The following is a 24,018-nucleotide window of genomic DNA, read 5'->3' on the forward strand; positions in this document are numbered from 1 at the left end:
TTCAAAAAAGTTAATGAATTGGCATGAAAGTGATGTCGCTAGGTTCAGAAAGGGCGAAAACGAATAGCTACCAAATTTTTATCGAAAAATATTCACCGGTTTTCAAGAGATTAGACTTTTATTTTTGTTTACTTTTTGGGATATCCGCTGCTGTTCCTAGCGACTTTATTTGAAAGTGCGGCATTTGTTGCGCGCAAAGCAGCCTATACCACCGCATGCTACCAAACGTTTTAGTAAAATATTAAAAAATCATTAGATCTCCGCTGACGTCACACATTCAGAGGGGCATCCAAAAGCATTAGCCCCTCTGAATCAAAATGCTGCAATTTTGAAATTCAATATTTCCGATTTAAGGCAGTTCTCGATGTTGTGAGTGCGTGCCGAAACCGGTAATTGTGAGCCAGGGACCCCATTTTGGCTATCTCAGCTCAAATCTAATGTTAAGGTGGGAGGGTCCCTTTAACTGGTCGATAAAAACAATGGTAAGTGTTTACAAAGTAATATAAAGGCATGGGTCGGGTGGGCTACCATTTATATATTTTTCTTTTTAGTTAAAAAAAAATTCATAGTGTCAGGGCTGTGACGAAAAATAAGTGGCCTAAATCCGATGAGAAAACAGGATTTGGGGGTACCCTAGGTTTGGCTCCTGCATGAGTTGGCCCCCCCCCCCAAAACGCAAGCCTGGATCCGCCAGTGCTTCAGATATTCCACACGTAACGGCCGATGGGGTTGACACCAAGTGAGCGGGTCTACCAGGGGGTAAGGGTCCTCCTGCTCAAGAAACGGGCCCTAGCATTTCGTTTAGGCACCGGAGTGCAATTTTCGAAGTGTGGACTTGAGCCCATCCTACCTGTGCGCATGTCTGCAGCGTTTTGACCATTGTCTTGCCCCGAGTTGCCCCACATTTTTCGCTTAAACTTCTAGAGCACTCCCACGCAGCAGGTTTCAGCGGCAATGTTGGTGTTTCAATTTGAAGTCTTAAGAAGAAGGCCTCGCGGCACCATGAGCGTCTATCGCAAATCAAGCAATGACCTTCGGACTGTGGAGCTGGTGTTCTTACCTAGCCTTTGAGGGTGGCATATCTACCCAAACCGTTTGTTCTGGCCGTCGGCGCCTCCATGAAGGTGGATGTGTGCTTCACTGGTTGACCGGGCGTGGCCGGTGAGCGGTGCTCAGAATTGATTTGGGTTTTTTATCCTCGAAGCAAAGTAAATTCTTATCCCTTTTCTACCCTAAATATCACCTATTGATTCCTGGCCTTGTGGGGTATAATCCCCATGTCATTATCAATAATATAATTAGACATGTTGGACCGCACCCCGCATCTTGCGCGAGCTCGCAGATGGTCAGGGAAGGCATCTTGTTGACCAAATGGGTGATCTCTTTATAGTTTAAATGACTATAAATAATTCTTTTTCTCGGACTTTCAAGGATTCATTCGATTTGTAACGATCACTTTGGTAGTAAGTTGCATGTGCAGTAAAAAAAAATCGCCTTGCAAGGGATGCAGCGGAGGCATCAAAGCATGCACCTAACTGTTGTAGCACGGAAACTACGGGCATCGAATCCAAGTGCTTTTTGGCGATATTTGTTTTTCGCTCTGTGCAAGGCAATATTTTTAATATTATAAATTAAAATGCATATGAAAGAAAACTTGAAAATGTCCTCTGTCAAATGGGCATTAATACGTGCACGTGCGTTCAAGCAATTTTTTCCTGCAGAGCGATTCAAGAATCATGACATATTTTCGCGAACACCCTGTAGTTTTGCAAGTACCAAGCAAGTACCAAGTACTTTTGCAAATACCAAGCAAAGTAAGTACCAAGTACTTATGTACTTGGTACTTATGTACCAAGTACTTATGTACTTGGTACTTTTGCAAGCTAAGCAAGTTTTTTTCGCGAATATCGAAGCTTCTAGACGTCCGATCGTCACCGGAAAAACACCAATCGATCCCAAATTTTCTCCCGAATCTTTTTATGGCGAAAGCGACGCGGAGCGAGCGCAAGATATCTTGTCGAAATCTAGTTGAAGTAAAAAATATTTATATTAGACGTATATGAAGATAACTCGGGACTGATTGTTAACTTGCATGCTCACAGCGGGCTGTTATAGATTTATCTGTATACATGTCTTATCTGATCGATGAAATAATACAGGAATCCGTTGTCATTCGAGTGTGCTTCATAATAGCTCTTCCGACTTTGACGAATATCGACAGTGCCGTAACAAAATTGGTAGTTCGGGTACAGACTGCAATCAAACTGCAGCCAGTTCTTTTGCAACTTATTCCTTAATCAGATGAATACTTGTCATAGATTTATTGGGCGTGCGAACGTAGGGGCCAAAAACGCGTGTCTACGACCGACTTCCTTTTAAGAAAAAAAAAAAGAACCACTAAAGCAGGAATCGATCCATCGATCTTTCTTTTACCAGACCGAGACTGTAACCACTCGGCTACGACGACACATGGAATGATTATTAGCCATATACAATTGGAAAAAGTCTCAACTCAAATTTAGCGTCAATGCATGCATTGTCGCGTCGGATGGCTATGACGTCGCACTAGAGATGTCGCCAGTTGGTGGGCCGATTCGTGTTATACACTTGGCGAATACGCGGCCCGGCGCGGGTTAAGCCGATTAGAGGCTTGAAAACTGACTACACTTCTATAGATCGCTAACCATATGAGCCGCTTCATCTACATGAATGCCCCCGCGAGGACGTCAAGCTTCAACAGCCCTGCGATTACACTCCAAGAACGTAGCATTGGCTGAGACTCACTCGTGATTACATGGTATGTGACGGCGCGCTATGTCTCTGGATGACTATTTCGAGTCGGCAGCCAAGAGTTCACAGCGCCTCAGGCATGGATAATCCATATATTGGTTGGCGGAGGTGCCGGCTGGGGCGCACTGCGTCTCCCGGCCGGCAGCGGCTGCCCCTCCGTATTCGGAGGCGACAGTGCGTCTGCCAGCGTGTCGTCGACACTCAGCTCCGATAGCGACGGCAGGGTGTCGTCGATCTGCGGCTCCGGCTCCGACTCCGGCTCCGGCTCCGGCTCCGGCTCCGGCTCCGGCTCCGGCTCCGGCTCCGGCGGCGGCGGCAGGGTGTCGTCGATCCCCGGCTCCGGCGGCACCAGAGCGTCCGGCGGCGGCGGCAGCGTGGACATCCTCTGCTCTGGCGGCGGCGGTGGCAGCGGGCACATTCTCTGCTCTGGCGGCGGCTTCTCCGGAGGCCCGAAGGCTGGTAGAGCTGCGGCATGGGTAATCCGGTGCACGTGAACCGCCGGCACCTCCGGCACACGGACCGTTCCCGACGCCCCTGCACGCCGGCGCACCGGCTTGAAAGTGGTCACGCCGCGGGCCTCGCCGAGGAGGCCGGCCCCGGCGGGCGCCTCGCCCGGGAGACCGTGCTGCGGCCCGCCGGTTTGAGGGCGCCACTCGGCCAGCTCGAGACAGCCGGCAGCCGCGGCCGTCGAGGGCGGTTCGAAGGCGACCGAGCGTTGGTGGCGGCGGCCTAGCAGCAGTGCGGCCAGCACCAGAGTGCTGACGAGGAGCAACAGGCAGACGGCCGATAGCACGGCCGTCACCAGCACCGGAGACGGCGGCCACGGCGACCAGTCGGCGCCGCCTGCTCTGGCGGCAGCACGTCAAACACTCAGCCGCAGTGGGTGCAAAGTGAAAACAGCGGTCAGGTGGACGACAGAAACAAGTTAAGTCGGTCAAATAAGGCCAAAGCAGTTCGTAGTTCATATGTTACAGGCAATGTGTGGAATCAGGCATTCCTGACCCATCAGGCATTTTATAGAATGCCTAGGAAATACACGCATCTTGTCTCTAAGTGAGTGTACGAGTAACAGGTCCCGATTTTCCCGACTTTTGGGTCATTGACCTGACCTGAAAGGTCACCCGATGACTTAGAACCTTTAACTCGCGCCCGGCCGGGGGGTGTTTGAACAGCCCCCTGCGTTTTTTTTTTGAAGATATCTCAAAAAACGGCGGCGCGGAGCGCCGTCGTTTTTGGCACACTTGTTCGTGCATCTTTTCCGCACATTTTGTGAAAGTTTCAGACCCAGGTCGCCTTAGGTCAGGTCACCAGATCACGCCAAGTGACCTCACCTCAGAAAAAAATAAGAATGCTCGTCATAGCTACACCGACTGATCGATTGCCCTGAAACTTTCAGCGATTGATAAGAGCAACATTATCTATAAAATGTATATTTCGGAATTTTGATATCGGTGACCTAAGGTCAGGTCATTTTTACGGCCTCTCCATTATAAGGCAATGGGAGAAAATTGAAAAGCGTCTGTTTTGCACGAAAACTATGCTAGACAGTGGCGGCGTAGACACTCATCGAGAGGTAGGTAAAATTGACACACTGAACCGGAAAATGGAAACTGTGACCCCTCGTCATGTCCCCGAGGTCATCTCTTGTCAAAAACAGAATCTAATAGTTTTCGCTAATAACTTCTGATAGAGGCGTGCTAGAGCGTTAAAAACGCCTTAGATGTGTTCGGCTCGACGTTGCGGAGCGACTGATATGCAACATGACCTTTTCCGGTCAGGTCATGACCTTGACCTGAGGTCAAATTTTCAAGTTGACCTTTCAAGGTCAAATTATAGTTCATTCGACGCGTCTCGGCAAGAGGAACACGGTTCTGGCAATAGAAATGTAGTGGCTTTTTTAGTCAAAAGTTATTGTCGAAAAACACTTAACGTAAAAACAGCTATTTTGGAGTTTTTGCCCTCTGGAGGCTAAACCGTTGACCTGAGGTCATTTTTGATAATAACCTTATCAAAAGAAGAGCTCAAAAGCTATCGATTGATTTTCAATACGTTTTTGTAGATATCATAGTTCCTGAGATAATGGCATGTTTTCTGAAAAATATAATGACCATTGACAAATTTTGACCTTTGATGACCTCTGGTGACCCCAATATTGCTCTAAGATGAAAAATGGCTGCAATACTTTCAAACGTCCGCATCAAGAGCTATCGACTGCTTTTTACCGCGTCTTTCTAGTCCTCTTAGTTTTTGAGTTAGAGGTGGGTGGTAACATATGCACCATATCACTAGGGCGAAGTTGGCTGAGACCGCCACTGGGGCGTGGGTTAAAGGGACCCTCCCACCTTCAAAAAAGTTAATGAATTGGCATGAAAGTGATGTCCCTTGGTTCCGAAAGAGCGAAAACGAATATCTACCAAATTTCACCGAAAAATATTCACTGGTTTTCAAGATATTAGGCTTTTGCTTTTGTTTACTTTTTGGGATCTCCCCTGTTACTAGCGACTTTATTTGGAAGCAATAATTTGGCAGCCTTAAAGTGCGGCAGACGTTGCGCGCAAAGCAGCGTATACCACCACGTGTTAACGATGGTTTTAGTCTAAGATTTAAAAATCGTTAGATCTCCGCTGACGTCACAAATTCTAAGGGGGCATTCCAATGCATTAGCCCCTTAGAATCCGAAAACTGCAAGTTTGAAATTCCATATCTTCGAATTAAAGCATTTTTCGATGTTGTGAGTGCCCAAACCGGTATTTGCAGGCCATGGCCACCAATTTGGCTACCTCAACTCAAAACTAATGTTAAGGTGGGAGTGTCCCTTTAATCTAGCCATAAATTTGGCAGTTAGTGGCTTCCTAAGAGTAAGATGTTGCCGGCGTAGGCGGGGATAGACCGACGCGGCAAACGTTTCAGATACAATATTGTGTTTACACCTTAACCCTCGCCAGGCGAGAGCCTTTTTCATAACACGGACGGTGAGGGGGGGGCTTGGTACGACCCCTCGCGATTGGCTCCTATGGTACTTAGAAACGCCAAATTTACAGGGTAGGTGGGTCCATAGGAGATCTCGCCCCCGTGAAAATTGGTGACTCTAAGTCAATATTTAGGGGGGTTTGGGGGGTATAAGTGCAAAAATTCAAACGGCGTCTGATAGCCATGGAAAAACTGTTTAATGAAACCTTATTTCATTGACCTCAAACTCACCGATGACGTCACAGGTCAGGTCAAAGTAAAAATATTAGCATTTTGGCTTGTTCACATTTTGGGCTCTGGCCGCCGTGTTACAAGTCAGATCAGGCTCATTTTTGGTTTACACACTCGTGAACAGATGCTTTAGATACCCTGAGGGTACCAAACTTGTACTTTGATTTTCAGGTCGGGGCCGGTCAGGTCATAACAGGTCACGAATATATTATATCATGCGTCGGTCACTTGACACATGATTTATGGTCCATTTAGGCCAAAAATTTCGAATTTGATGTCGTCTGTATCATTCGAGGTCATTTTGAGTTGGATTAAGCTTAGGTCAGGTCACTTTCAGGTCTAAAAGTGTCAAATTTTGAAGTTAAGATTTTTCAAAAAAAAGGTCTTTAGGTATAGGATGCAGTTTGAGCTCAGGAACACGTTGGTGCTACTTATATTACTGTGCGATGTCAAATACGCACTAAACAATTGATTTGAAAAATATATACCTATGAATTTTTTGCAATAATGCGTATAATCTGGCCATTTTTGAAGATATCTAGTTAAAACTTGCTAGAGTAAGTCATTAGCATGTGTTCTATCACATATATTTCGTTTTTTTTCGAAAGGTCAATTTTTTCATAAAAATATAAGTTTTGAATTATATATTATATATATATATATATATATATATATATATATATATATATATATATATATATATATATATATATATATATATATATATATATATATATATATATATATATATATGTGTGTGTGTGAATGTAGGGAGCAGATTCTCTTTGATGCATTGTTCATTGAATAATACAGCGTATGAGTGATTGATGCATTTCTTTTCTAAGGATTCAATACGGTGCACTAGCTTCTTGTCTTCATTTGAAAAACAGCTTAATATGGTGCCTATATTTTGTAACGTTTCGCCAGTACCACTAGCATCTTCAGACATAAGCACCAAGTTATGTACAATAAAGTATGACCAAAACAATAGAAAATACACTCGCGTCGAGTCGTTCAGCACATATAACTGTGTCAGTTATTCCATACATCAAATTACATTCGAGTTTTACAATATAAGTAAAGCGCGACACGTGGATAAATCCATATACGCTTTCAATAGTGAGCCTAAGTCGGTTAGGCCGTGACAAGTGGTTCACCGTCAAACAGAGACAGTGTTCCGCGCATGTTCATTTGTCTGTTGATTACAGGATCTCTTGCACGGATATATACCGCCTCTAAGACACGAAGTTTGTTTGCGGTGTGACACGTGGTTATGATAGATGTGTGTGATACAAGGTCGGTCCGAGATAAGTCGATATCGTGGTACGTTCGCATGTGTTGTTTAGGGGCACCTGACTGCAAGTGCATGGTTAAACGTCGAGACAGGGATGTGGTAGTGAAGCCAATGTAGGTAGAGTTGGAGCGGCGCGCACAGTCACCGGCGGTACATTTGAACTCATACACTACGTTGGTGGCCTTGAGAGGGGATCTGTCCTTAGACGGGTTGTTTTGCGTGAACAAGTCAGTTTCTTGTCAAATGAAGACAAGAAGCTAGTGCGCCGTATTGAATCCTAAGAAAATAAATGCATGAATCACTCATACGCTGTATTATTCAATGAACAATATATATATATATATATATATATATATATATATATATATATATATATATATATATATATATATATATATATATATATATATATATATATATATATATATATATATATATATATATATATATATATATATATATATATATATATATATATATATATATATATATATACAGTGGCGTAGCCAGAAATCAGCGAAAAGGGGGCCATGGTGCTCGAGGGGGCGACTTTTTCCCTTGAGAGGGACGCCATTGTCAGCTGGTGACAAAAAGCTAGTGTCTGTCTAAAATGTAACGGTCTAAAATGGTAGTTTTGCATAAAATAGGCATTGATTCGATGCAGCTCGTCACGGGGAGTCTAATGGTGGTCTTTGTTTTGCGCTACGAGGTCTATAATTGCCAAAAATCGAGTTTGAAAAATGTTACGCCATCAATTTTGAGCAGTTTTTTCGCTATAACTTGGCCAAGAAAAGAGGTATCGATCTCAAATTTGGTATGTAGATAGAAGGCGGTAGGGACTATCACATATATTCCGTTTTTTATATTTAAAAATTTTGTTGGATTTTTCGGCTATTATATTAAAAAAAAAACTATTTTTGATTTTTAGGGGTCAAAATCCAAAAAAAATAAAAATCAAGGTAGGAGTTTTGTAGCCCTTTTAATTCTACATCTTTAATGTTTGAAACATTTTTCTGTATCTCTAAAGCTGTAGGCCTGACAGCTCTTCCCGCGAAACCTTTTTTGGGTCGAAAATGGCAAAAATGACGTCACTCTGACGTCATTAGCGGCCAACCTATCATAGCCTTTGGAGAAATTATTGGTCACAATGTGCAATAGCTATTCACGGGAGGGTACGTAAAGTTTGGTGACGATCGGCGCAGCGGTTCTGGAGATATATCTAAAAAACTAAAGGGGGGGCAAAAAATGCCCCCCCCCCACCGCCTGGAAGGTTAATGCCAAATTCTGATTCATTTGCCTTGTCTCGAAAAATAGAACACGATGCCAGTTAAACTAATCTCGTGCAGGTCTAAGCCAAAAGTTATTACAGATAAACACCCTCCGCGAAAGCGTATATTTTGAGGCTAAGACGTTTTTCTTAGGTAAAATCTGAGATAACGTATAAGAAAGAGCATAAAAAGAGCTATCGCATGCGCTTTGCTGCGGCGCTGTAGCTCAATCTCTTTGATCCTGACTTATTGAAAAATTGTCGAAAATGTCAAAATCGGCGAAATTTGATTTTCGGTTGTCTCCGGTGACCTGACCTTCGACCAGTTCGACCTAACCTTAAAAATGATCTATATAAGTAGTTTTGTAATAGTTTTCGACGTTCTTTCGAACGCCGCCTTCTGCGTGTCTCGACGTGACCCACAAGCTGAGTTAGAAGTGGGTGTTCAAACACCTCCAACACGTTCAATAAAAAAAACGCGTGAACTAGGGGCGGCACCGCATTGCTTGGCGGGGCGGCATCGCAATAATGGGTGGCACTGCGCTGAGGTACACCACTTGAATTGAGGGGTGGCATTGTACGGTGAAGGGGCGGTATCGCAACGAGGGGTGGCACTAACGAGGCTGCCTTATAAGAAACGCTTGGCACATCCTAGCCCAGCTCGGCGCCGCCTGGCTGCTGCATCTTGAAAAGGGCCTTTGGTGTCGATGAGAAAGCCCCATTGTCAAATAATTACCTAGTGTCAGTGGTTTCAGGGGGCGGGGGTGCTATCGATCTTGAATGGGGCGGGCCGACTGAAGTCTCCATTCAGATGGGCGTCAGCGTCTACTGGAGGGCGCCGACCTCGAACACGGCGAATGTGATCTTCAGAAGGGCACCGGGTGCTCTAGATGGGTGCAGTGCTTGGATGGGGTCACTGCTGCCTTCAGTAGGGCGTCGGACGGTCTGGAAGGGCAGGGCGCCATTCATCTCGGATGGTCCGACTGGGATTTTCAGGGGGGGGGGGGGGGCACCAGTGTTTTAGAGGGGCGCCATTGATCTAGGATGGGCCAACTGAAATTCCGGTTCTGGTGGGCGCCAGTGGCTCTTGAGGGGCGCCAGCGAACTCGGATTGATGGGGGCCACTGTGATCTTTAGAAGGACGTTGAAGGCCCCATTGGGCATGGATGGGGCCACTGTTGCCTTCAGCAGGGCGCCGGACGCTCTGGAGGGGCGCCTTGAGCTTTGGTGGGGCGATTGTAGTCTCAAGGGGCGTTGTCTCGGATGGGGCGAATGTGATTTTCAGAGGGACGCCGGGTACCTACTCTAGAAGGGCGCCATTGGTTTCAGAGGGTTGCCATCGATCGTAAAATGGGGCAGCTGTAATCTCCGTTTAGATGGGCGCCAGTGACTTTTGAGGGGCGCCAACGACCTCGGATGAGGACGACTGTGATCTTCAGAGGCGCGCCGGACGCTCTGGAGGGGCGTCATTGGGCTCGAATGGGGCGACTTTAGTCTCAAGCGGGACGACTTCGGTCTCAGGGGGGGGGGGGGGCGCTAGTGGCTCTTGAGGGCGCTATTGATTTCGGATAGGGCGACTGTGATCTTGAGAATAGTGCGGGTGCTTTAGAGGGGCGCCAGTGGTTTCATGGGGCGCTATCGATCTTTAGGATGGGCCGATTGGGGGAAGCTGTGAACTTCAGAGGGGCGCCGGGTGCTCTGGAGGGGCGCCATCAACTGTTCGAGGCGACTGTTCCGTTCAGATGGGTGCCAGCGGCTCTTCAGGGGCGCCATCGACCCTGGGGATTCGGAATATTCTGGTTTCCGGAGGGGCGCCCTTCAACATTGAGGGGCTCAGGTCCTATTTCGGGGTGCCCTGGAGAACATTGGGGTGTCCAGGCACCCCCAAAGAGATATTGAGCTCAATCCCTGCCTGCACATCACTTTTTAATTCATGTTCCCTCTGTAAAACGGCATCAGCCTAGTCGGCGCTAATTGGGGCGCCATCTGGGCGGCTGGGCGGAAAGGGGGGGCCATGGCCCCCATGCGCCCCCTAAATACGCCACTGTATATAATATATATATATATATATATATATATATATATATATATATATATATATATATATATATATATATATATATATATATATATATATATATATATATATATATATATATATATATATATATATATATATATATATATATATATATATATATATATATATATATATATATATATATATATATATATATATATATATATGTCACCGCCCGCAGCGGTATTACCATTATCAGAGCGCGAGTACAGTTTCTCGAGCTTACAAAAGAAGTGATAAATTTGTGCTAAAAATAAGTAGAACACGCTCGTTTTAATGCCAACCTTGATTCGAACATTAATTCTGAACACAGTATCGTTTATCGTGTATATCGACTCGATTATTTGTACTGCATCGATTGATTCATTCGAGTATACTCATTCATTCATTCATTCGTTTTCGCATCGCTTCGTCTCGAATCTCGATCATAACTTCTTTCATTCATACCTCATTCATTCACATCATAACATTATGTTTCACCTTGGCATAACATCGACTCGTCCGTAACAATTTGGTCCTCCGGGCCGGATCGTGTGTTCGTTTTCGAAATAATGTTAACATAACGTCATTCAATGTAGTTCTGTTAACGTAGCCTAACAGTCAATATACGTAAAAGGCTGACTAACGTAAATATGAATACAGTCCACATCGAAGAAATAAAGAAGAGAAGAAGCTCCAAGAAATCCCAGTTCACCAGAGCCTGCAACAAAGCTGAGACGCTGATATTGGTGAACGGATCCAAGGAAGAGATCCAGAAGGTTCTGCTACAGGTTGATGATCTGGCAGGTGAGCTCGATGAAGCTAATAGTCAGCTTTTAGAGCTTCTGACTAGTGATGACCAGAGGCAAGCAGCTCGCGACTACTAGGCTGATATTGCAAGGACCCAGCAGGAGGTGAAGCAAAAGATAAAAGAGCATCTGTCGTCCAGAGGCGATGACGGAAGGTCCGTATCGAGCTCCAGTTCTTCTCGCTCCACGGCCGTGTCAGCAGTTTCTGTGTCCTCAAAGCAAGCCCGACGCCAGGCTGAAGTTGCAGCTCAGGTGAAGAGAGCTGCGGTCAAGCATCTTCGAGAGCAGCTGGAACTAGAACGAGAAGAGGAACGGCTAGAGAGTGAACGGAAGAAACTGGAGAGAAAGCAAAGGCTTAAAAGAGCAGAGGCTGCGGCGGAAATATCGGAGCTGGAAGCCAGACTGCAGCAAGCCGCTGAAAGTGACTTGGCATGGGAACGAAGCGACGATCTAAATGACAGTTTTGGGCCCGGTGAAGACGAGCCAACTGAAGAGGCAGCTGCAGCAGTGACCGCAGCATCTGTACCGGCGTCCACAAGAGCTGCCGCCAGGCCGCCATCTACAGCTGCTCCCCACAGAGAACAGAACCCTCCAGCAGGAAGAGCCACCACGTCGTGGATCGCTGAATTGAACAGGTCCGAGAGACAGGATTCTGTCGGCCCCAGGTCGACCAGCCAGCGGAGCGTGCCTCAAATGCAGCTGCCCCGTTTTGGCGGCAATCCTAGTGAATGGCCCCGCTGGATCGGCCTGTTTAAGACACTAATTCATGACCAAGCGAGCCTGTCAGACGCCGAAAAGATGGCTCACCTTCAATCATCAGTCACGGGTATCGCAAGACAGCTGATTGAAGGTATGCTGCTCGATGGCTCCTACTACCAACCGGCACTGGAGACTCTGATGAGAAGGTTCGGCAGGGAGAAGGATATTGTTGAAGCCAACCTCTCTGCCGTGCTCAATGCTCCGCCGGTGCGACACATGGATGTCGCCGGTCTGGAGAAATACCATGCATCTGTGCATTGTGCTGTAAAGGTGTTGCAAAACATGGGTTTCACTGGCGACCTGGACAGCACCGAAAACCTCAGACGGGTTGTAACAAAGCTCCCGAGTGACCTGAGAAGAGAGTGGGGAAAAACGGTGGTGGAGATGGAGCCAATTCGTCCATCACTGATCGATTTTGACGACTGGCTTGACAAGCAAGTGCGGATCGGTCTAAATTCGACAGACCGGCTCTATTCTGCTAATGAGTCGCAGCCGAGAAACCGGATCAGAAGAGAACCTCAGAAGCAGAGCCGCAGCGCTATAAGTGCAACGGACCGAACGGCTCGTCAGGCCAGCGCCATGACCGCTGCTGGGATAAGCCGTGGAGCCGCGCTAATGGCAGCGCGCGAGCAGCAGACGTCACCCAACGGAGCTGAACGACCGAACAGCGCAGCGCAGTGCGCTTGTGATCAGCATCACGTGAATCTGCCTGCCTGTCCTGCATACAGGGTGGAAAGTAATTACGCGAACATACTTTTTCGTCTTATAGCAATGGAAAAAGCGGCGGTGACATGAAAATTTCATCTTTTCATATATTCCTATTTATGTGCGATACACTGACAAAGGCGTTCAGGCATAATTGACATGAGCATGTCAAGCACTGTTGGCGAAAGCTTAGTCCACGCCTCCTGGAGCTGTCTGGTGAGGCAATCGATGTTGGTGGCTACTAGCAGCTCTTAGACGCTCTCCTGAAGAGTCGCCTGGATATTTTTGATCAAATTGAGGTCTGGGCTATTCCCAGATTGACCATTATATGCCCAGAAGAAGAACGGGTTCTCAAAGCACCAGTCTTGCGTCTTTTTGGCCGTGAGAGGAAGGACTTTATCAATCATGAAGAAGAGTTTCTTTGCGTCGGGCACAAAAGTGCGCTCAATCATTTTGCCCCTTTTGGTGCATTGATGGATTAGATAAAGAGACTCGTCTGGAAGGATGTTCCACTAGTTGTATACTTTATTTTTGGTGGCCTTGTTGGTCACTACATGCAATTCTGACACCATCCGGGCGCTCATAACACGCTGATGTGTGTTCCTTTGCCGGATGTTTGAAGGTTGGGACGGGCGGGACGTCGGACGCATCAGCAGCCCCCAACGCGTTGTTCTGCAGGTTTGACGGATGAAATAGCTTCGAAGATGTCTCACCCAACCACAAAGCCAGCTGCCTGTCCTCCTCTGTTCAGGTTTGGCGGTCTTTAGAAAACTTAAATTGACAATCCTGCTGTTAATTCATGAATTTTGGCCATCTCGATTGTTTGTACGGCTTGATTTTCGAATTTTCACGGAGTTGTGTATGAATCGTGATATCTTATGTAGATCGGGTACCCGGCCAAAGTAAACCATTTCGCCTGTTTTCGGGTCGACTGTTGTCGTTTGGTCGCGGAAATGGTGACCACCCATTCGGCGCCTGAATTCGCCGAGGTTTTACTGCCGCCAACGGCTTTGCTTTTTAAGTCCTCTTAAGTTTTATTATGCTTCAACCAAAGGTGTAATTGAGTAATGCTGGTGCCGAGACCGTTCCGAGTCCCTTCCGCACCAATTCAGCCAAAATAATCACAAACGCTTTCCCTGGCAACACCAAATTGCGATATTTGCCCATTTTGGTCTTGAGCAGCGTATGGCGTCAGCACCACTCGAAGCCGAGAGGTGTTGTAGACCTTCCAAGTCATTTTTCAAAGTAAGGTCACTTTTGTTAGATGAGGCGACAACAAACACGACCAGTCATGTTCCATAACAGCCCGCGCTCATACAAAATCTCCACTCAGGGGCGGATCCAAGGGGGGGTCACATGGGTCATGGCCCCCCCTTGAGGCCCGGGGGCCCAAAGACCTGCCAGGGGCACCACCGGCCTATCAGGGGTATCACAGTCCTGACAGGGACACCACAGGACCGCCAGGGGCACCACAGGCCTAGCAGGGACACCACGGGCCTGGTGCCCCTGGGCCCTGACAGGACTGTAACGCCCCTGACAAGCCTGAAGTGTCCCCGGCAGGCACGTGGTGCCCCTGACAGGCCTGAGGCGCCCCTGCAAGGCCGGTGGTGCCCCTGGCAGGCCTGTGGTGTCCATGGCAGGCCTGTGGTGCCCTTGCTAGGCCTCTGGTGCCCCTGACAGGCTTGTAATGCCCCTGGAAGGACTGTGGTGCCCCTGGGCCCTGACAAGCCTGAGGTGCCCCTGACAGGCCAGTGGTGCCCTTGCTAGGCCTGTGGTGCCCCTGGCAGGCCTCTGGTGCCCCTGACAGGCTTGCGGTGCCCTTGGAAGGACTGTGGTGTCCCTGGGCCCTGACAAGCCTGAGGTGCCCCTGACAGGCCCGTGGTGCCCTTGTTAGGCCTGTGGTGCCCCTGGCAGGCCTCTGGTGCCCTTGCTAGGCCGCTGGTGCCCCTGGCAGACCTCTGGTGCCCTTGCTAGGCCGCTGGTACCCCTACGCCCGGAGAGGACTGGTGCCCCTGAAAAGTCTGAAGTGCCCCTCGGCAGGCCCGTGGTGCCCCTGACAGGCCCAAGGTGCCCCTGCGAGGCCGTTGGTGCCCCTAGCAGACCTCTGGTGCCCCTGGCAGGTCTGTGGTGCCCCTGGCAGGTCTGTGGCGCCCCTGGCAGACCTGTGTTGACTGGTGCCCCTGCTAGGTCGCTGGTGCCCCTCACAGACCTGTGGTGCCCCTGGGCATGGTGTGTCAAAAGTGGAAATAGCCGGTGCGCCGTCTGGCAACCCGGCAGTCCGCCGCCATAGGGAAATTCATGCTTTTTGTCGCTTTTTTCGCTCCTTATGAGTCACTTGATCTAATTAGAGCTTAACTAGGAACGAGGCGGGTCACTTGGACGTATTCGGGAGCCAAATACGGTGTTTTGGAGCCAATACCTTGGAAACCCTACCCGCCCAATGCGAGTTTTTAAGAGTCTGCATGCCCAAATTAACGTTGAGCGCGGCCGTTTTCGGTCGGTTTTCCGCGATCTTGTGGCGAAATCGCCTTATTTATTCAACCAGGGTGGGCTAATTCGCTTAACTAGGAATGAGGCGTTGAAGAGAATTATTCAAGGAATAGAGCTGTGCAAAAATATTTTTTGTATTGTTAAAACTGTATCCGCCCTCGAACGATAAATATTATTGACCCATCAGGAACACATCCCCTGGAATGCGTTTGGACTTGGCTGGATCTAATATTAGCGAGTATCTGCTAATGCAGTTTCTTGGCTTACACAGTACGCACACAAGCATACATACTTCCTGCCCTTGGTTATTCCTCACTTGAATGAAAATTTTGCTATAATAACTATTCCAAGCAGTTAACAGGTTTTAGTGCAGTGCCAATTCGGAGCCGTTCAGCGCCGCCAGTCTCCCAGGCGGCGCGTGACGGCCGCCGCCGGCCGCCGCGCCGCCGCTCTGGCAGGGTGTTTGACTTCATATCTCTGTTGCTAGAAAAGTTGTGGACCGATTTACTTGATTCTTGCATGAAAAGATCCGCCATTCAATTCTTAGCAGATAACGAAAATTTGACGTCAATTGCACGATCCGCTGCCCATATTGTGGTACTGCCATCTATTGACAAGGCTGGCGAACTAAAGCCGGGCGGCTATTTCCACTTTTGACACACCATGGCCTTGATAAGCCTGAGATGCCTGGCTATGACAGGCTCGTGGTGCCCCTGATAGACCAGTGGTGCCCTTGCTAGGCCTGCAGTGCCCCTGGCAGGCCTCTGGTGCCCCTGCTACCCCTGCGCCCGGAGAGGACTATGGTGCCCCTGAAAAGCCTGAAGTGCCTCTCGACAGGCCCGTGGTGCCCCTGGGCCTTGACAGGCCCAAGTTACCCCTGCGAGGTCGGTGGTGCTCCTGGCAGACCTCTGGTGCCCCTGGCAGGTCTGTGGTGCCCCTGGCAGGCCTGTGTTGACTGGTGCCCCTGCTAGGCCGCTGGTGCCCCTCACAGGCCTGCGGTGCCCCTGGAAGGACTGTGGTGCCCCTGCCCCTAGGGGTGCTCACTGCTCATGGGCCCAACAGGCCCGTTGTGCCCCAGACAGGCCTGTCGTGTATACTTGCTAGACCTGCGGTGCCCCTGCTTCCTGGCAGGCCTGTGGTGCCCCTGGCGGGCCTGTGGCGCCCCTACAAGACCGTAGGTGCCCCTGGCAGGTTTGTGGTGTCCCTGGAAGGACTTTGGTGCCCCTGACAAGCCTGAAGTGTCAAGGACAGACCCTTTAGACGCCAGGGTCAAGTTCGTCGGACTGACAACGATTTGCTTACCTGATAACGTTCCTGGTAAGTACTCATTACTCAGCGTCCACAACATATATACACATAGCACATTCATATATACTTGCTTACAATTGGTAAATGTGGTTGTGGCTAAGAGTTAAGATACTGACAAAAAAAATAAAAAGAAAAAAAAACTGAAAATGGGGGCACCACCAAAATGAAGTGGACGAAATCCGTTGAGTTTTTAATTTTGGGTATAGGTAGGGGCACCACTTCGATTCATGACCCTCCCCTTGGAGTTTTCCTGGATCCGCCCCTGTCTCCACTGACGGGCGAAATTGTAAGAAAATACATGTTCGCGTAATTACTTTCCACCCTGTACATCGAGAAAACGAAGACAGAACGAGCTTTATTCGTCGCCCAATCAGGCCGGTGCTTTTCGTGCCTTCAACTGGGGCACCAGTCTAGAAACTGCATCTCTGGCCGCCAGTGAGACGAGGACAGCTGCACCGGGCGGCACCATCCCACACTGCACGGGAGCAGAAGAGTGCTTCTGCGCCAGCGTGAGTCTGGCACCCCTGCATCTCACCGCACTGTAGCCGCAGCTGCGCCTGGCTCTGAGCGGAGACAATTCAAGACGCTCCTGCAGACTGTGCCCGTCCGAGTGATGGGATCAGAGGGAAGATTCGTAGATACCTTCGCACTTCTTGATTCCGGGGCCCAGGTATCTCTCTGCAGCGAAGACATTCTAAAGACGTTGAAACTCGAAGGAGAGGCTCAATCCCTCTGTCTGGATAACATCGAAGGAACTGGACGCACAAGAACGGCACTGAAAGTGGCACTGGAGCTGCACCCTCTGTCGCGGGACGCAACCACCACCTCCATAACTGTGGATGAAGCCTGGACTGTGCCGACTCTCAGCGTGCCGTCTCCTAAGATAAGCCGCACAGAAAGAGCTGAATGGAAGCATATCGAGGGACTGGACATACGTGACGTTCGTCCCGAACAGGTGAAGGTGCTGCTCGGTGCCAACGTCTCCGAAGCGATCGTCCAGAGGGAAGCTCGTGTCGGAAAGAGAGGCCAGCCCGTCGCGATAAGGACGGATTTCGGCCGGTCCCTGTCGGGGACTGTGGCAGGACTGGTGCCACCCGAACTGCAGCACGTCCTGCACGTGCATCGTGAGGCCACTCAGGAAGACGAACTGGATAGCCTTTTGAAAGAATTTTGGCTGACAGACTCATTCGGCGCAAAATACAGCTCAAAGACGTCTGCGTCTGAAGACGATAGGCGCGCCGAGCAGCTTCTGCAAACCACTACGAGATGGCGTGGAGACCGCTATGAGACAGGTTTGCTGTGGTGTGAAGATGACGTCACTCTGCCTTGCAACTACACGGCAGCGGTGGACCGGCTGGAGCGCACGGAGAGGTCGCTGCAGCGCTGCCCGGAGAAAGCGGAAGCCTATCAGAAGACGTTCGAGAGCTACCTCAGCAAAGGTTATGCCAAAAAGCTGAAGCCGCAGGAGCGTGAGAAGAGGACAAAGAGACGCTGGTTTCTGCCGCACCATGCAGTCGTAAACAAGAACAAACCCGACAAAGTCAGAGTCGTGTTCGACGCTGCAGCATCCTACGCCGGCGTATCGCTCAACAGCCGCCTGCTCACGGGACCTGACATGCTGCAGAGCAGTATCGGAATCCTGATCAGATTTCGGCAAGATCGAATCGGAATATCTGCAGACATCGAGGAGATGTTTCACCAGGTCGCGGTCAGAGAAGAGGATCAGGCGGCACTGAGTTTTCTCTGGAGAGACATGGAAAATGAAAGAGTCCCTGATGTATATCAGATGGACCGCGTCATTTTCGGCGCCAGATCGTCGCCAGCATCGGCAGCATTCGTGCTGCGTCGGACGGCGGAAGATAGTCCGATCGGCAGCTGCACCGATCGCGAGTCCGTCAGGAACAGCTTCTACGCCGATGATTTCGTCCGATCAGAGTCGACTATATCTGCTGCAGTTGAGCGTGCCAAGGCGGTGACCGCTATCGTCGGTAGTGGGGGCTTTCGGCTGACAAAATGGCTCAGCAACTCCCGTGAAGTATTGGCTCAGATGCCAGCTTCTGAGCGCGCCGCCTCCGTCAGAAATCTGGATGAAAAAATGCCTACTGAAAAGGTTTTAGGCATCGTGTGTGACACAAATATGGACATGATCGGGCTGCAAGTATCGCCACTCGACGTGCCGTCGACCAAGCGCGGCATTCTCAAGCAGTTGGCGTCGATATTTGACCCGCTTGGCATCGCCGCTCCTTTCCTGCTCGTGGCAAAAGTCTTGGTACAGCGCCTGTGGGCCCTGCGGCTCGAGTGGGACAGGCCGGTGACCGGGGCCGAGCTGGAGCAGTGGGAGAAGTGGAAGACGGAGCTGAGAACCCTGATGCAGCTGCAAATCCCTCGCAGCTATAAAGATGGCAGCGATCCGATCGTTGAGAGACAACTGCATGTATTCTGTGACGCCTCGGAGACGGCTTTTGGAGCCGTCGCCTATCTCCGAGCAAAAACCGTAACGGGAAAAGTCACATACTCGTTCGTCATGTGCAGGACCCGTGTGGCGCCGCTGCGGAAGCTCTCAATCGTCCGTCTGGAGCTGCAGGCGGCAGTGTTGGCGGTGCGCCTCGCGAGTACTGTCTCGCAGGAGCTTTCACCGCAACCTCATCGGACCTTCTTTTGGAGTGACAGTATGGTTGTCCTGCAATACCTCGCCAGCAGCAGCCGACGTTTCCACACGTTCGTAGCCAACCGGATCGCTGAGGTACAAGACTCGTCGGAGCCCTCTCAGTGGCACCATGTTCCCGGCAAGTTGAACCCTGCTGATGACTGCTCGCGCGGGCTGCCTGAGGCTGCCCTGCTGATCACGAGTGAGCGCTGGTTTCAAGGGCCAGCCTTCCTTGCTGAAGACGAAGAGCAGTGGCAGGCGGGTATCAGTCTCCCGCCGTCTGAAAGTACCGATCCCGAGGTGAAGATGGTCGGTGCTATCTCGAGAGGACGCGTCTCGTCACTCGAGCTGCCAGACCCGAGTAGATTCTCATCATATATTCGCTACAAGAGAACTGTCGCCTGGCAAATGCGGTTCGTCAAAAACTTCAAAGCGAGCTACGGAAGAAATAAGGGCATGCGACAATCGGGACCAATCACAGTGGCGGAGCTAAAGGAGGCCGAGCTGCTGATCATCCGGAAAACACAAGCCGAACACTACCCAGCTGAGATCAGCCGACTCAGTGACGGCCAGGCTCTGGACAGCAAAAGCAGTTTGCTGTCACTCTCACCTCAACTGGGCGGCGACGGAATACTGCGAGTAGGCGGGCGCCTCTCCAACGCCCCGCTAGACGAGACGGCCCGGCATCCAGTGATTCTGCCCCGCGGATCGGAGGTTACACGGCTCGTCGTAACTGCCTACCACTCATCCCTCATGCACGCCGGAGTCGAGCATGTCATAAATGACATGCGTCAGAAGTTCTGGGTGCCGTGCGCACGCGCCGCCGTCAAGCGCGTGCTATCTGCCGAGAGAGGCAGATCTGCCTGCAGTCAGGTTCGATGACTGCAGACCCTTCCACAACGTGGGAATCGACTTCTTCGGACCACTGCTCATCAAAAGGAACAGGAAAACGGAGAAACGCTACTGCTTGCTGGTGACCTGCTTGACGACAAGAGCAGTCCATCTTGAGCTGACAAACTCACTGGACACCGACTCGTTTTTGATGGCGTTCAGAAGATTCGTCGGGAGACGCGGCAAGCCGGCTCGAGTATACTCGGACAACGGCAAAAGCTTCAGAAAGGGGGAGAAAGAACTGAGAAGCGCTCTGGCTGGCTGGAATCAAGAGTACCTGTCTGACCAGCTATCGCAAGAAAATATCGAATGGCACTTCAGCACGCCGGCGGCACCTCACATGGGAGGAATCTGGGAAAGAATGGTGGCGTCTGTGAAGCGGGCTCTGAGGGCAGTGCTCGGGAGAGTCGTCGTCTCGGAAGAAACTCGTAAACACAGTCATCGTTGAAGTGGAATCAATCGTCAACAGTCGACCGCTGACTCATGTCGGCACCGATGGGACTGATCTGGAGGCCATCACTCCAAAGCACATTCTCCTTGGCCACCCAGCCTGCTCGCTGCCGCCAGGACTGTTCGACCCAGCGGACCCTCCCTGCAAAAGGAGTTGGCGTCGAGCTCAGTGCATTAGCGATCAGTTTTGGAGGAGATGGCGCAGGGAGTACGTGCCGTGTCTCACACAGCGGCGGAAGTGTCAGCAAGAGCGAAGGAGCCTGCAGATCGGCGATCTGGTGCTGCTGATAGAGGACAATGTTCCAAGAGGTCTCTGGCCCCTGGCTCGCGTCACGCACGTTTTCCCTGGTGCGGATGGCCGGGTGCGGTCGCTGGAGCTGCGCTGTCGACAGAGACTTCTGCAGAGACCCGCAACGAGAGTCTGTCTCCTCGAGGAGGCCGACAGGCCACAGCTGTGAATACGAAGACTACAGATGTGTGAACTGTGCCCGGCCTGGAATGCGCGTGCAATCACATTCAGGGGGGAGGGTGTCACCGCCCGCAGCGGTATTACCATTATCAGAGCGCGAGTACAGTTTCTCGAGCTTACAAAAGCAGTGATAAATTTGTGCTAAAAATAAGTAGAACACGCTCGTTTTAATGCCAACCTTGATTCGAACCTTAATTCTGAACACAGTATCGTTTATCGTGTATATCGACTCGATTATTTGTACTGCATCGATTGATTCATTCGAGTATACTCATTCATTCATTCATTCGTTTTCGCATCGCTTCGTCTCGAATCTCGATCATGACTTCTTTCATTCATACCTCATTCATTCACATCATAACATTATGTTTCACCTTGGCATAACATCGACTCGTCCGTAACAATATATATATATATATATATATATATATATATATATATATATATATATATATATATATATATATATATATATATATATATATATATATATATATATATATATATATATATATATATATATATATATATATATATATATATATATATATATATATATATTCTTTTAGACAAAGACCATTAAACGTAATAGCACTGTCATATTTCGAATGCTTTGTTTGTGTTTTTATTACCTATCTTATTGACTATTTTCTTGCTGTTTTCGTCAATACGATGTATCAGATCGGCAAAGTTCATGTGAAAATATTCGTTTAAGTTCGACGCGTTTCGAATGTATTATAGGTACATTCATTTTCAAGTACATTGTGAGACACTCGTTCAAATAATGCGTACATGGACACGTTTGAAAAAAAAAATATACAGGTCACGAGTAAAATCATAAATAACACTTTCAGTTTCAGCGTACTACTACAACAGTAAATATAACCAGTAAAACGCCTTTTGGGCGAAGAACGAGCGAGCGAGATAGTGAGCCCTGCACGTGCGGAAGGGCGTGAGGGTACTTTCAACGGGCTTGTGCAAAGCACCCTTCTAACCGGTCGCTAGCGGTGTGCCAAATTTGAACGCAATCGGCCCAGCCGTTCTTGAGATCTGGAAGCGGCATTCTGCACGTGCGCACGTGCAAACGGGGTCCAAACTGACTTTTGCACGGCACCCTTCTAACCGGTCCCCAACCGTGTACCAAATTTGAGCGCAATCGGCCCAGCCGTTCTCGAGATCTGGGAACGCCCCCTGCACGTGCGCACGTGCAGTAGCACCCTAACTGCAACACATGGGAATGCATTGCCTGGTGGGTGCCTACCTGTATGCCAAGTTTCAGCGAATTCGCCCCAGTAATTACAGAGTTATTGAAATGGGAACAAATTTGGCACCTCGTATTGTTGTATTTTGCACGTGCACTGGGGGTGACCCACATGCATCGAGAGTATCCTATTTTTGGTAGAAGGGATGCTGCTACCCTACAAAAGTTACCGCAAGTCAATCGCCCAAGCGGCTGCTGAGATATGAGCTTCTCAAAATCACTACTTTTGCAAAGCAGCTTGAACAGACCCTTGACTTTTCACGTGGCACGTGCCACGACGGTCACTGAGGTGTATCAAAAGTAGTCAATTACGGGGTAGAAGGGATGGGGCTACCCAGCAAAAAAGACCGCAGGCCAATCGGTCCAGCGGTTGCTGAGATATAAGCCTCTCAAAAGCGTTACAGGCCGGGCCGGGCCGGGCCGCTCATACTGAGATTTTTCCGTTATATTGAAAAGACTCGCTTCGCTCGCTGCGCTCGCTCGCTCGTAATCACGTCTCACATAGCGCTAGTCGGGTTGGGTTGCTTGTGTTGGTGATGTTCTGCGTGTTTGTGGGTGTGATGTGTGCTGCATTGTACCCCAGAGAGCCAGTTTTTCTAGGCGTGCGTTTTTCTGTTCATTGATGCTTGGTGTGCGATCAGAGACCACACAATTGAATTGCGCTTCTGTGCACGAAACTCATATAAACATACTAAACAATGCACTTAAATAACGGGACACGGGTGGCAGGGAAACGTGACGAACTCAATCGGGAAATTGCACCTTTGACCTATCTTTATGTCCTAGGGTTATTTCCTAGGGTGAACAAAGGTCATCAAAGGTCAGTGACCTTGACCTACCCTTCACGTGACCTTGACACCTACCATATTGCATGGGACCAACAGCATTCCACATGTTCGAACGTACAACCACAAAAAGACTGGAAACGCGCGGATAATGTGGGCTGACTTACGCCGAGTCACGATTCACGATTCTGACCTAACACGGCTCGTGAGATATCAGATATTGATTTACTGCTACTCTGTCAAGTTCGAACCATTTCTTGGCCGCGGTCACCGGTCCAGGCCACCAGATAGGTAAACGTATTACACCGCGCTTGCTCAATGCTCAGCTCGTATTGTAAGAGCACTGCGGCACAGCATAGATGCAGGCGCGACCACCCTTGTGGCGCAGTTGGCAAGTGCGTTCACGTTTGGTGTGGGAGGTCCTTGGATCAAAGCTGACCTCTGGCGGCATTTTCCTCGGCCGGCTCCAACCCAGGAGATGGCAGTAACTGGGGAGTGTTGCCAGTTGGGGGCGGGGAAGCCAGCTGTGGGAAGGATTTTTTCTTCGAACGGTTTCCGAGATATAGCCTCGGGCAATTCCTGGAGGTCACGCTGCAACCCTATGTTTGGCGGCTTATAACTCAGAAACTATTGGTTTTCTATGATAAAAACTTTATATGGTTCAACTCACAATCAACCAACAAACATTTTGACTATCTCATATTTTCAATTTTTGAAAATTTTGATCACGTGACCTTTTGACCTATTTTTCGAAGAGTGACCTTGATATTTTCCCCACTGAAAGTTAAAGTTTTGTCTGATGACTATTAAAGCCTTATCAATTGTCATTCATA

General features: G+C 49.2%; 1 protein-coding gene across 3 annotated transcripts in view; it reads right to left on the minus strand.

Moving 5' to 3' along the window:
* Positions 1 to 2,306: 2,306 nt before the first annotated feature.
* LOC122380661 (proline-rich protein 36-like) overlaps positions 2,307 to 24,018 on the minus strand; it is a 108,802-nt gene continuing 87,090 nt past the window's right edge. For all 3 annotated transcript variants that reach the window (XM_043364023.1, XM_043364024.1, XM_043364025.1), the window contains one exon: positions 2,307 to 3,633. In XM_043364023.1, the coding sequence (XP_043219958.1) occupies positions 2,864 to 3,633 (770 nt within the window). In that variant the 3' untranslated portion in view covers positions 2,307 to 2,863. The remainder of the gene's footprint in view (positions 3,634 to 24,018) is intronic.

The sequence above is a fragment of the Amphibalanus amphitrite genome, unplaced genomic scaffold (genome assembly GCF_019059575.1).
Source record: "Amphibalanus amphitrite isolate SeventyFive unplaced genomic scaffold, NRLGWU_Aamphi_draft 000103F_arrow, whole genome shotgun sequence".
NCBI lineage: Eukaryota > Metazoa > Arthropoda > Thecostraca > Balanomorpha > Balanidae > Amphibalanus > Amphibalanus amphitrite.